At 39.3% G+C, this 13,350-nt stretch overlaps 1 protein-coding gene across 1 annotated transcript; it reads left to right on the plus strand.

The window, feature by feature from the left end:
- Positions 1-1,197: 1,197 nt before the first annotated feature.
- Positions 1,198-8,067, plus strand: ptgs2b (prostaglandin-endoperoxide synthase 2b). The gene is made up of 10 exons (XM_072573957.1): positions 1,198-1,309; positions 1,899-2,015; positions 2,120-2,263; positions 2,864-3,007; positions 3,343-3,524; positions 3,680-3,763; positions 3,908-4,154; positions 4,372-4,658; positions 4,950-5,097; positions 5,744-8,067. The coding sequence occupies exons 1-10, from the start codon at positions 1,228-1,230 to the stop codon at positions 6,160-6,162; spliced, it is 1,854 nt and encodes a 617-aa protein (XP_072430058.1). The 5' UTR covers positions 1,198-1,227; the 3' UTR covers positions 6,163-8,067.
- Positions 8,068-13,350: the final 5,283 nt, after the last annotated feature.

Below are 13,350 nucleotides of genomic sequence, written 5' to 3' on the forward strand. Positions count from 1 at the left end.
AATAGATGAAAAATAAGAGCACATTAAAACTATCAGTGTTCCCCAGTGAGAAGGTTGGCATCCTTAGCAGACCAACGGCCAGCATGAATGATGATTTATTGTCTAGTACAAATTGACAATGAACAACACAGTAAAATACAAGGAACAGCTTCAACAGTCACCACATTCTGGCATCATTTGAATATATTAAAATGAGAGGTGAAATTCCCCTGGATGTCTTCCTTAGTTAACATCATAATACAAATGATGACTTGACCGTACAGTTGAAAGTTGTTGCTTTCTTTTAAATTTCAATGGCGGTATCAGAGCAAATACCTTCAATTTATTGTCAACAAGATCAAAACAGTTGAGCAAGAGTTATCCATTGATGATAGGAATGAGAGACTAGATTTCAGGAGCCTCACATTATTTTATTACAATTGTGTCAAAATTTACACACACGCTAGATTTACCTTCCCAACATAAATGAAATAAACAGCAAAACACTTTTAGGATTCTCCCCGATCATTACCGAGTATGTGAGGAGAAAAACATTACCGATTGTGAGAAGTTTGAAACAAAAACAGAAAAACAATTGTAAAGGGGTTCAAATTGAAATTCTCCCCTACTCTGACGATAGCTTGTGTGTTTCCCAGTATCGACAATGTTTTATTATGAACAAGGTAATCGAGTGCACAAGAAGGAATTCGTGTTAAAACCATACACAGTACTGTAAAACTCTAATGAGACCCCAGCAGGAGCAGTATGTCAGACCTTGAAAACCAAACATTGAGACGTATATAGAGATAGTCCAGAAGAGATTTATAAGAATTGCAACGGGGATAAGGGACTTCTCTAAAGGGACGTAGGAGAGTGGAGAAACTGGAATTGTTTCTTGGGAGACTAAAGGGATTTTGGTAGAGTTCTTGAAAATCACAATAGGTTTATGGAGTGAATAGAGAGAAATTGTTTTTGGTGCTGGATTACTGGGTTTAAAGTTGGCAGGGGAGCACAGGAGGGAAACGTTTCGGTGTCAAATTCAATAATAACTTTACAAACCAGCATTGGAGAGGTACGGGAGGAGACAGTGAGAAATAGACGGGGGCTGTGATGAAGGGGGAAGTCGGGGTGAGTACTGGAGCTGGAAGACGTCACTGTGTGACTCATCCGTGAGCAAGAGCAGTGTTTAAAAAGCCCGAGGGTAGCGCTGGGGAGCAGATTGAGAACAGCCTCTAACTGAAAGCAACGATGTTTGGAAAAGCCGGCGCAGCGAACCCAAGGGGAATGCTATTGTTACTGGTCGCCGCGATTCTCCCTCTTCACCAGGCAGGTAAGCAGAAAGCTGGCGTTAGGGAGGGCCAGGATAGGCACTGGCTGTGATGAGCCCTCAGACTACAGTGTGGGCTTTCACAGCGCAGTCAGCTCCAGACAACTGAAACAAACTGAAATTTCCTGCTCTGAGTAGGATTCAGATTTTTGATCTGTAGGTTACTGAACAAGGGCTGGTTATACAAGTACATAAAGTACAGTAACGCTAATGGTAACCGTCTCCAACTGTTAAAATCACACAACGCCAGGTTATAGTCCAACAGGTTTTATTTGGAAGCACTGGCTTGCGAAACGCCCCTCCTTCATCAGGTGGTTTTTAACTTTGTACACCCCAGTCCAACACCGACATCTCTAAATCGGAGCAGCACTCCGAAAGCTAGTGCTTCCAATTAAACCTGTTGGACTATAACCTGGTGTTGTGGGATTTTTAACTTTGTACACCCCAGTCCAACACCGGCATCTCCAAATCATGTATCCAACTGAATATCAACTCGGCTGGGAGGGATTTTAAGCCGTGTTGCTGGATCAAGGTGAGAAACACAGGGCTGTACAATGATCTGAGAGCTTGACCTTTTGTGTTTTTCTCACAGCCAACCCTTGCTGCTCCAACCCCTGCGCGAACCGGGGAGTTTGCACCGCGGTCGGTTCCGGCAGCTATGAATGTGACTGCACTCGCACTGGATTTTACGGGGAAAACTGCACCACACGTAAGTCGTGCGATTGACTGACAATCTGTCTGCCGTGCGCGCTCAGTGTTCACCCTTCTGATTACCTGAACCCTCATCTCAATGCATGTCCTCTGTCCCAACAGCCGAGTTCTGGACCTGGGTGAAACTGAGCCTGAAACCGACTCCTAACACAGTCCATCACATCCTAACCCACTATCCAGGAATTTGGAATCTAGTTAACCAGATCCCTTTCTTAAGGGACAGGATTATGCGTTACGTCTTAACGTGTAAGTGAGATAAAGCCACGTCCCCGTGACTTTTATTTGGATTTTTTTTTGCAATCATTCTGAAATCAACGTGGTAGCATTAAATGTGCAGAGTAGATGTAAATATTATTAGGCTCCTCTTTTAATGAAAAAAATAACCTTTCGTTTAAGGGACGTGGGCATTATTGACTAGGTCAGCATTTTGTCCATCTCTAATTGCTCTTCAGAAGGTGACAGTGAGTTTTGCAGTTCTTGAGGGGGTGGGGGGTGGGGGGGGGGGAGGTCAGAGGGTCAGTTCTGCAAAGTTGGAAAAGGAAGTCCTGAAAGAGAATAAAATAAGGTTGTCGTTGGGCATGGTAAATGCACTTATGAAAGTTGGGATATTTAATATTGCTCTCAAAATAAAATTATGTATGAATTTACAAGATGTGGCTAGTGGATGGAAAGTGATCAGATTAGGTGGATTGCTACACAGAGTGGGGATAGGATTTTTAACCTTGTGGTTCATTTGATCAAGTGCATTTAATAATTCCACATTATTAAGGACAGCAGATCTATTGTTGGGAGTTGAATGGGGCAAGTAGGATCTGATTATGAAAATAATTCTCCTCTCCACAACAGCCAGATCTCATTTGATTGACAGTCCTCCTACCTACAATTCAAAGTATGCATACAAGAGCTGGGAAGCCTACGCCAATATCTCCTTCTACACCAGAAGTCTTCCTCCAACTCCTGAAGATTGTCCAACACCAATGGGAGTAGTTGGTGAGTTAACAGAACAAGTACACATTACTGACCTACTAGAAGGGTTGTACAGTCTACACCTGTTCCCACTCTCAGATGCTCTACATGAGGCTTGAAAGTGAATAAAGTGTTTCTTATTGAATTCGTGTCCATTTGGGTGGAAAATGTTGTCCAGAATGGTGCTATCTCCATCCATGTTTCTTCTATTGAGCAAAAGACAGTAATGTTATTGCTCTTACTGACATTTCTTAAAAGGTTTGTTATTCAAATACAATCGATACCCCTCGGGATTGGGGTGGGATGGCACCACTTCAACAGAACTAATTTTAAAGATATCTCACTCTCTTCTCTCACAGGAAAGAAAACACTGCCTGATCCCAAGTATTTAGCAGAGCGATTCCTGATGAGGAAGAAATTTGTACCTGATCCACAAAAGACCAATATGATGTTTGCCTTTTTTGCTCAGCATTTCACCCACCAGTTTTTTAAGACTGACCAGAGCCGAGGCCCTGAATTTACAAAAGGTTTAGGACATGGTGTAAGTAGAAATCATTTATATGGCTTCAGCAATAATTCACAAATATTGAACATAAAAAAGATTAATCATTATGCTTATCATAAATAAATTCATATCAAAAAATATTTATAATTCCAACACTACTTTTAAAATTATGGTGAATTTATATTTTGCAGGTTGACCTGAGCCATATCTATGGAGAAACTTTGGATCGGCAGCACAAATTAAGACTATTTATGGATGGAAAACTTAAATATCAGGTAGATGTTTAAACAGAATTTGTTATCGTGTATTAAAAGAGGCAGCAATATTTGCATGTTCAATGCCCAAGTACCTTTGATCTGTTTGGCAGTGATTGTATGAAGCTTCCATGAAATTATCTAATCCACAAACATTTCTTGTAGGTTCTTAATGGAGAGGTTTATCCTCCCACCGTTAAGGATGCAGAAGTAGAGATGACTTACCCTCCCCATATCCCAGACCACTTGCGGTTTGCTGTGGGCCAAGAATTCTTTGGCCTTGTTCCAGGGTTGATGATGTATGCAACTATCTGGCTGCGGGAACACAACCGAGTTTGTGATGTGTTGAAAGTGGAGCACCCTGACTGGGATGATGAACGGCTTTTTCAGACAACCAGACTTATATTGATAGGTGAGTGGATCCAGCAGGTTCCGCTGCTTTCTAAAGTACCTCCTGATCCTTTGGACCAACCCATATTAAGATGCAGAGCAGCATGCTGGCATAAAATATAAAAACAGCGTACTTTTAGAACTTCACAGTTTTAAATTGAAGTTTGAATAAATATATTTTGGCATTGAAACCTTCTGCATTAAAATAAATCCTTAAATTTTATTATTAATGTTAACAGGGGAGACAATCAAAATTGTAATTGAAGATTATGTGCAACATCTGAGTGGTTATCACTTCAAGCTGAAATTTGATCCAGAGCTGCTCTTTAACCAACAATTCCAATACAGTAATCGGATTGCATCGGAGTTCAATACCCTCTATCACTGGCATCCCCTGATGCCTGATTCCTTCAACATCCAGCACAAAGATTACAGTTACCGTGAATTCCTCTTCAATAACTCTGTGCTGCTCGAACATGGCATCTCCAACATGGTGGCTTCATTCACCAGGCAGATTGCAGGCAGGGTAAGAATCAGCTCATCTTCAGTCTATTACATCTTGGTGTAAAACCAGCAAGTCATTTCGGCTGCAACAATGGAGGCAATATTAACACTTAAACTGTTGTGTCAAATGTGTACGCTCCATGTCATAGTCCTTATGTTGCAGTTAATGCTGGCTTTGTTTCACCTTCCAATTCTTTAATTCAGCAACCATAGAAACTTCATTAAATACAGCTTTGATTATTCACTGCTTATTTGGCAGTGGAACTTGGATTCCTTGAAAGCTTTAAAGCTAATAATACTGCTTTTCCTACAGGTTGCTGGAGGTAGAAATATAAATGCAGCATTGATTAAAGTGGCTATCTCTACCATTGAACACACACGGCAGATGCGTTACAAGTCTCTGAACGAATATAGGAAACACTTCTTAATGAAGCCTTATGAGTCTTTTGAAGAGCTTACAGGTACAGTTTTCATCCAAAAGTAGTAATTAGATAATATTTGATACAATTTAAGTGTAAATGAAAAAGGTAAGGGTCAGTCAGCAGGCTATTCTTTAATTCTATATTCTCAGGCTCAAATTCAGCTTGAAAGCTTCTTTTCTGATACCTTTCTACTGGCAGTGCGATTACCCATTTCCAAACAAACCTTATCTTTAATATGTGACTGTCATACAGCATTAATTAGCACTAAACTTGTAGGTCACTTCAGGATGAGTAGTATAGGAAACAGTTACATTGTGATACATCACTGATACTGAAACAAAATGTAGGTGGGAGGAACCATTCATTTTACCAATGAGTTATTTGTGGGTAAATACAACACTGAAACTTAATACTTCCAAGCTTTCTCTTATAAATGTTTCTGTTTGGAGTTCATCTGCTTAGGGATTAGAATGTCCCATTTATTTGAGGGATAGGATGCATCACCAGGTTGACAATAGTCGTTAGTGTCTCCTTGTTGATGACATTAAAGTTCTGACACCTGAGTATGTGGACCTTCCTCCAAAACCACCATGATAAAGATTACCACTTGATACTGAGAATGTATGGTACCTTTTTCATTTTTTAAAAATAGTAATTACATTACAATATCTTCTTTATGTTACAGGAGAGAATGAGATGGCAGCTGAGCTGAGAGAACTTTATGGAGATATTGATGCCGTCGAGTTGTATCCTGGCCTGATGATAGAAAAACCAAGACCTGGAGCCATCTTCGGGGAATCTATGGTCGAGATGGGTGCCCCATTCTCTTTGAAAGGTTTAATGGGAAACATCATTTGCTCTCCTGCATATTGGAAACCCAGCACCTTCGGTGGAAAAGTTGGTTTTGACATTGTGAATACTGCAACACTCAGCAGTTTGGTCTGCAATAATTTGAAAGGGCCATGCCCAGTGGTTTCGTTTAGTGTTCCTGAATCTACACCCAACAAGCAAGGTTCTGTCAGCACCAAATCCTCCAGTTCCAATTTGGACAATGTTAATCCACAGGGGCATGCCCTGTTGAAAGAGCAGTCAACAGAACTTTAAATGTTTTCTTTTGTTGGATGATTCTACTGTAATAGACACCAGGATAATAACACAGCTGCTACAATTGGTTTGGGTGAGGGAGGGCTAAAATCAATTAGAGTTCATATTTCTGCTCACAGTCTAGTGACCCCAGCTAGAATGCAGATGTGCAGATGTTGGTGACAGCAGGATCAGATTTGGCTATGATATTCCTACTAACCCCACACCTCTACCCAAAAAAGGCACTCATCAATGTGCAGTTTTGGCATTTCCTGATTAATTAGTGACCTCAACGATGCAACAAAAACAGAAATTGCTGGAAAAGCTCAGCAGGTCTGGTTGCATCTGTGGAGAGAAATCAGAGTTAATGTCTCGAGTCAAGTAACCTTTCATCAGAACACTGGTGCAATGATGCAATGCCAGAAGATAACCTGAAAGAAGGAAGAAACTATCAAAAGATGATTGGCCTCAAATTATTTTTACCATCTTATCCATCCAGCAAACCATGGATAAATTGCCCATTAATCCGATTCTGTATGTTATTCACAGAATGAATGATGTAGAGTCAATACTTGGCTGATGCTGGAAAGGTAGTATTGGCTCCCATCTTTAGTTGCCCTGAGAAGCAAATTAGATCGCTTCAAAGGATGCTTTATTCAGTGCAACCTGAAGAAATGTTTTATATAAATACTCTGATTTTAAAGTGAAAAAAAAAGCAAATGGCAAATAGTTCTTCATTCCCCTATCTTCACTACTGAAGCTGAATACTCTTCAGTTCAGCAACCACATGCACATTGAACTATTTGATCATCTCACCATTTAATTTTCCACATAGCCTTTAGCTGTGGTCCTGACTCACAATTTGGATTCCTTTTCCTGTTAACCTCTAGCTACAAATAGATAGAATGGCACTGTAAATGTCCCTAATATCTTTGTTCAATGTTGGGCAACATCAACTCCAGTTTGTATGCCTAAGAACTATTCAGTGATTTTTGGTGAAAGTGCACATGTGTGCATATCTGGTGAGAATGACATTAACTTTGGACATGATTGTCCTTCATTTTTAGATGTCTCACAACATTGACTATTTAAGCTTTTACATGGGTCCACTGACTCCTGTGGAACGCTGCTTTGGCATGACTCACCAATCTCAACACAAAATGGGTGGAAATGGAAATCTGATGATCTTTACATGGCTTCAACAACTTGCTGTATTTATTATTTATTTTAAATTTAATATTTATTATCTAACATTAGTAATTATTATCTGAACTGTACTTATTTATGGGGGAACAAATACATTTTGTATAAAATATTATTTTTTGATACAAAGCTCAGGAACTTTTCTTGCTTTCTGAAGTTTATATATTATTAAAGTGGTTAGAATTTGCACAATAGAACTTTCAACTTGAATGTTTTAGCCCAAGAAAGGCAAAATCATTGCATTTTCTGACTAGTAGGGTTTTATTTTGGTAGGTTGATTCTTATATTGTATATTGATTTTTGGTCTTATTTAATTTATAGAGCACAGGCTTAGTCAATGTGCCTAGATTGTAAGAGATATGTACATCTTTTTATGTAAAATGTTCACTGCTGTGCAGTAACTTTCTGATCAGAAAATACATCATAGTACCACACCACAACAATATTTTTCTTGTTTACATAATTATTCACCCTTAGAAGCAGCAACAGGAATAGAAAATAGATGAATGTTAGCAATAAGATAAGAAATTGTTCAGAGCTTGATTCTGGGAATGATGCACTGTTTGCTCTGCCAGCTCATTTGATTATTGCAAGCTACTGTAAAGCATTACTGTTACATGTTAGAACATTTCCAATTGTTACAATTTGTTTTGTAAAACAAAAGTCCTGTTGACAGGCTGCACTTTATAAATATGTGTTTTCTTTTGTACAAACAAAAATGAAATGAATGTCAAATAAAACAAATTAAAACAATGACATGATTTCAATGTGCTTTAAAGTAATTCAATCTTACTTTCAAGTTTGACCAGGAGAAAACAAGGAGCAGCTTGGCTTTGTCTGAAGAATGGCACCAGCAAGTGATAAGGAGGACTAGTTGAAACTAGTTGATTGTCAAATTGAAGTGGGATGCACTCAGTAAATCAAATATCCTCTTACATTTCAGTAGAAGAAGAGTTAGTGGCAGTGGACTAACATGCAGTGAATGCTGTTCCTATACAGAAAGGGGAGGTTGAATGATACCTGGAAACTACAGAAAAATAAGTTTAACACTATTGATAGGCAACATCCTTGAAACTATTTTAAAAGTAATGAAGGAAGAAGATCTAGAGTCATAGAGATGTACAGCATGGAAACAGACCCTTTGGTCCAACCCGTGCATGCCGACCAGATATCCTAACCCAATCTAGTCCCACCTGCCATCACCCAACCCATATCCCTCCAAACCCTTCCTATTCATATACCCATCCAAATGCCTCTTAAATGTTACAAATGTACCAGCCTCCACCACTTCCTCTGGCAGCTCATTCCATACACGTACCACCCTCTGCGTGAAAAAGTTGCCCCTTTGGTCCCTTTTATATCTTTCCCCTCTCACTCTAAACCTATGCCCTCTAGTTCTGGACTCCCTGACCCCAGGGAAAAAACTTTGCCTATTTGCCCTATCCATGCCCCTCATAATTTTGTAAACCTCTATAAGGTCACCCCTCAGCCTCCGACTAGAGACAGAAGATAATAAATAAAATGCATTATGAGAGATTGTGTCTTGCTGAACCAAGCTGGTTCTCTTTGAGAAGTAATAGATATCATAGACAATAGTCAATTCAATAGATGTTGACATGCATGGAATTTCAAAAGGCCCATGACTAGGTATCACAGAGTGGACTCATGACAAATATAAGGCATGTTGAATCAGGATAAATAGCTCAATGAACAGTAAATTATATACGAGAAACAGACGGAAGAGACTGGAGTAAAAGGTAATTAATCAGATTGGAGGAAAGTAGAAAGAAGTGCTCCACAAGAATCAGAATTGGGAGCACTGTTGTTCAAATTTACATTCAAGATTTGAATATAGGAATAAATAACTCAAAAGCAACATTTGACATAATCAGTTCTTTGATGGTATCAGTTCAGCAAGACCCAATGTCTCATTATTCATTTGATTTATTATTTCACCAAAAACTGATGAAGATGTAACAGATGTTGTGAAACTTGAAAGGGTTCAGAAAAGATTTACAAGGATGTTGCCAGGGTTGGAGGATTTGAGCTATAGGGGGATGCTTAAAAGGCTGGGGCTATTTTCCCTGGAGTGTCAGAGGCTGAGGGGTGACCTTATAGAGGTTTACAAAATTATGGGGGGGCATGGATAGGGCAAATAGGCAATGTCTTTTCTCTGGGGTCAGGGAGTCCAGAACTAGAGGGCATAGGTTTAGGGTGAGAGGGGAAAGATATAAAAGAGACCTATGGAGTAACGTTTTCCAAACAGAGTGGTACGTGTACGGAATGAGCTGCCAGAGGAAGTGGTGGAGGCTAGTACAATTGCAACATTTAAGAGGCATTTGGATGGGTATATGAATAGGAAGGGTTTGGAGGGATATGGGCCAGGTGCTGGCAGGTGGGACTAGATTGGGTTGGGATATCTGGACGGGTTGGACCAAAGGGTCTGTTTTCAGGCTGTACATCTCTATGACTCTATAATGCAGGAAGATATCTAAAAGTTAAGCAGGCTGGGCAGCAGTTGAACTTAAATACCAATCAGTTTGAGGCAATAGGCTTCAGTAGGAAAATAGAAAGATCACCCGCAGGTTAGGAAACAAGAAATTGAATAGGCTAATAGAGAAAAGGAATACAGAATACGCAAATAGGTACATTCCAACAAGTAAGAAAAATTCCAAGGGATAAACCAACCATCAAGTTAACTAGGAAACTTAAAAATAGTTTTAAACTTAAAGAAAACAAAATGTAACTGCAAAGACGTGGCAGGTTAGAAGATTGGAATAAATAAAATGAACAAAGAATGGCTAAAAAATGAAAAAGGAGGAAAAATTCAACTATAAGATGAAGCGAGCCAGAAAATTAAAAACAGACAGTAAGAGTTTCTGTTTGTAAAAAATGTAAAATATTAACAAAGTGAATAGATTTCATTCTAAGGTCTTAAAAGTAGTAGCTAACAAAATAGTTGATGCATTGTTAAATTTTCCAGAACTCTCTAGATTCAAGGAGGTTCCATTTGATTAGACTAACTCCTTCATTCAAAAAAGGTTGTAGGCAGAAAGCAGAAAATTTGAGATTAGCTTAACATCAGTCATTCAGGAACTTGTTGGAAGCTATTATTAACTAGTACAATAGGGCACTTAGAGATGTACAAGGCAATCAGACAGAGTCAACATGTTGAGGAAGCAATATGGATAAAGGCGCACTGGTAGAGATACTGTACTTAGAACTTCAGAAGGCAATTGGCAAAGTGTCACATCAAAGGTTATTGAGGAAAACAAAAGCTCTTGATGTAGTGGTTAACAATATTGGCACAGTTAGAAGATTGGCTGGCTGACTGGAAACTGAGCATAAGAATAACTAGATTTTTCGCAGGTTGGCAAGATGTTGCAAATGGTGTGCCACAGGGAACGGTGCTGAGACCTTAACTGTTTATACCTTGTATAATGATTTCAGTGAAAGAGCAGAAAGAAGGGTTAGCAAGTTTGCACTTGATATAAAGATATGTTGGAAAGTTAGTTGTGAAAAGGACATAAATCGACTACAAAAAGATATAGGTGGTTCAAGTAAGTGAACAAAGATGTAGCAAATGGAAGGAGTACAAGGTGGTAAAATGTGCAGTTTGGCAGGAAGAATGTAAAAGAAGCATATTTTCTAAACTGTGAGAGATTACAGAGCACTGAGATGCAGAGGTATCAGAGTGTCCTAATACAGAATTGCAAAAGCTAGTATGCAGGTACAGCAAGTAATTAGGAAAGCTATAGAATGATATTATGTCATGTAGGGAATTGAATAGAAATCTAATGAGTATATGCTTCAGTAAAATAGGGCATTGGTGAGGCTGTATCTGAGGCACTGTACCGTAAAATTTAAGGAATAATATAAGTGGATTAGATGCAGTCCAGAGAAGTTTACCAGTCAAATTAGCAGATTGTCATATGAGGAAAGGCTGCACAGGCTTGTATCTGCTGGAGTTTAGAAGATTTGGAACTGACTTGATTGAACCATATAAGCTAAGATAGAGGTGGGTCACAGAATAGAGATGAATAAAATGTTTCCTCTTATATGGGAATCTAGTCCAGGGGTCACTGTTTGAAAACAAGGAGTCACCATCTCAAACATTGATGAAGAATTTTTTTCTCACAGAGGGTGTAGAGTCTTTGAACCTGTCTTCCTGAAAAGGTGGTAGAAGCAGTTCTTTTGAATATTTTTAAGACAAAGGTGGATATGATCTTCGTAAGCAAGGGGGTGAAAGGGTATTGGGCAGTGAGGAAGTCCACCCATATCCTCACCACATTCTACAGAGGGTTCACTGAGAGTACCCTGAGCTGCTACATCACTGCCTGGTTTGGGAATTGCACAATTTTGGATCGTAAGACCCTACAGTGGATAGTGAGAACAGCTAAGAGGATCACCGGGGTCTCTCTTTCCTCCATTACAGATGTTGACACCACAAGCTGCATCCAAAAGGCTAAGAGCATTGTGGTAGATCCCACACACCCCTCACTCAAACTCTTCTCCCTCCTGCCGATACCGGAGCATTCGGTCTCTCATGGCCAGACTGTGTAACAGTTTCTTCCCTCAAGCCATCAGGCTCCTTAACACGGTATGATCGGATTCTTTCCCATCTGGGATTCTCGGCATGACTTTGAATTGCTGCTAGGAAAATGTATATTATCTATCATTCCACTATTACACTGTAACTTGTGAATTTTGTACTTCTTATGCACTTTACGCCATGTACGTTTGTGTAGTTTGTGCTCCCCATGTAGCATCCTCAGTACTGGAGGAACGCTGTCTCGTTTTTACTGCGTCAGTTGTATATGATAGAAATGACAAACAAAAGCTACTCTACTTGACTCTACTCCATTTGGTGGAAGGCAAGGATGATTTTTGTGGACACAATCATATCACCCAGGATCTTATTGAAAGGTAGACTTGGCTTGAGGGACAGCTGTTCTGGATTAGTGGTGCTGGAAGAGCACAGCAGTTCAGGCAACATCCAAGTAGCTTCAAAATCGACGTTTCGGGCAAAAGCCCTTACTGTTCCTTGTTCGTATGTTCCTAAGACTTGGAGCAGACCTGATAGAGATCCCTAAATCATAAATGGGTTGGACATGGTAGATAAAGACAAAATGTTTCCATTTTGTGGAAGAATCCAAAGTTAGGAGTTCTAAGTGCAAAATAGCTATGGTACTTCTATGTAACAAGGGTAAATGTCTTTACTCAAGTGAATACTAAGAGTGTGGAACCGACTCACACTATGGGTGATTGAGACAAAAGGTTTAGATGAATTTAAATTGAAAAGAGATGAGAGAAAAGGGAATAGAAAAATGAGTTGAAAGATGGGATGAGACAGAAACATGGAAGAAAGCTACATGTAATATATAAACACCAGTACAAACTAGTTCAGCTGAATGACTTGTTTCTGTGTTGTATATTTTTTGTAATGCAATTAAAAGAAGGAAAATATTTACAAAATGGGTTTACCGAGCAGTAACAATGTGCATTTATCACATGTACAAAAATGTTTAATGTACTTCACAGAAGCATAATTAGGCGACAATTGGTATTCTACTACTTAAGTTATGAGAATGAATACCTTGGTGAAAGAATTACTGGTAGTTTTTAAGAAGTATCTTAAAGGTGAAAAAGGAAGCACAGAAGTGCTGTTGTTTAAAGAAGGAATTACAGATCTTAAAATCTTGGCAGCTGAAGACTTTGTTAGGACATTGTGTGACATACAGAAGCTGGTGGAATCCAGAGCACTCAGTGTTGTAAGAAGATTAGAGAAGTAGGAAGGATAAGTTAACTAATTACATTGAGACGGTGGAGGACTTCAGAAAGTTAATGGAGAAGTGGAGCCAATGAGCTGAAGACAGAGGAGCCAAGTTGGGGGATGATGGTGTGGACAATTGTGCGAAGATACATTGAGTGGAACTGGAATTGATAATGTCACATATTACTAACATATATAAATCTAATTACAGGTCACATTCTCTGTGGTGTTTA

This window comes from Chiloscyllium punctatum, chromosome 7, assembly GCF_047496795.1.
Source record: "Chiloscyllium punctatum isolate Juve2018m chromosome 7, sChiPun1.3, whole genome shotgun sequence".
Taxonomy (NCBI): domain Eukaryota; kingdom Metazoa; phylum Chordata; class Chondrichthyes; order Orectolobiformes; family Hemiscylliidae; genus Chiloscyllium; species Chiloscyllium punctatum.

Excerpts from the sequence above, each read along its gene's own strand:
- ptgs2b (XM_072573957.1), top strand. The coding sequence starts at position 1,228 with ATGTTTGGAAAAGCCGGCGCAGCGAACCCAAGGGGAATGCTATTGTTA. Across the intron at positions 3,525-3,679 it reads CAAAAGGTTTAGGACATGGT|GTTGACCTGAGCCATATCTA; the intron begins GTAAGTAGAAAT and ends TATATTTTGCAG. Across the intron at positions 4,659-4,949 it reads CCAGGCAGATTGCAGGCAGG|GTTGCTGGAGGTAGAAATAT; the intron begins GTAAGAATCAGC and ends CTTTTCCTACAG.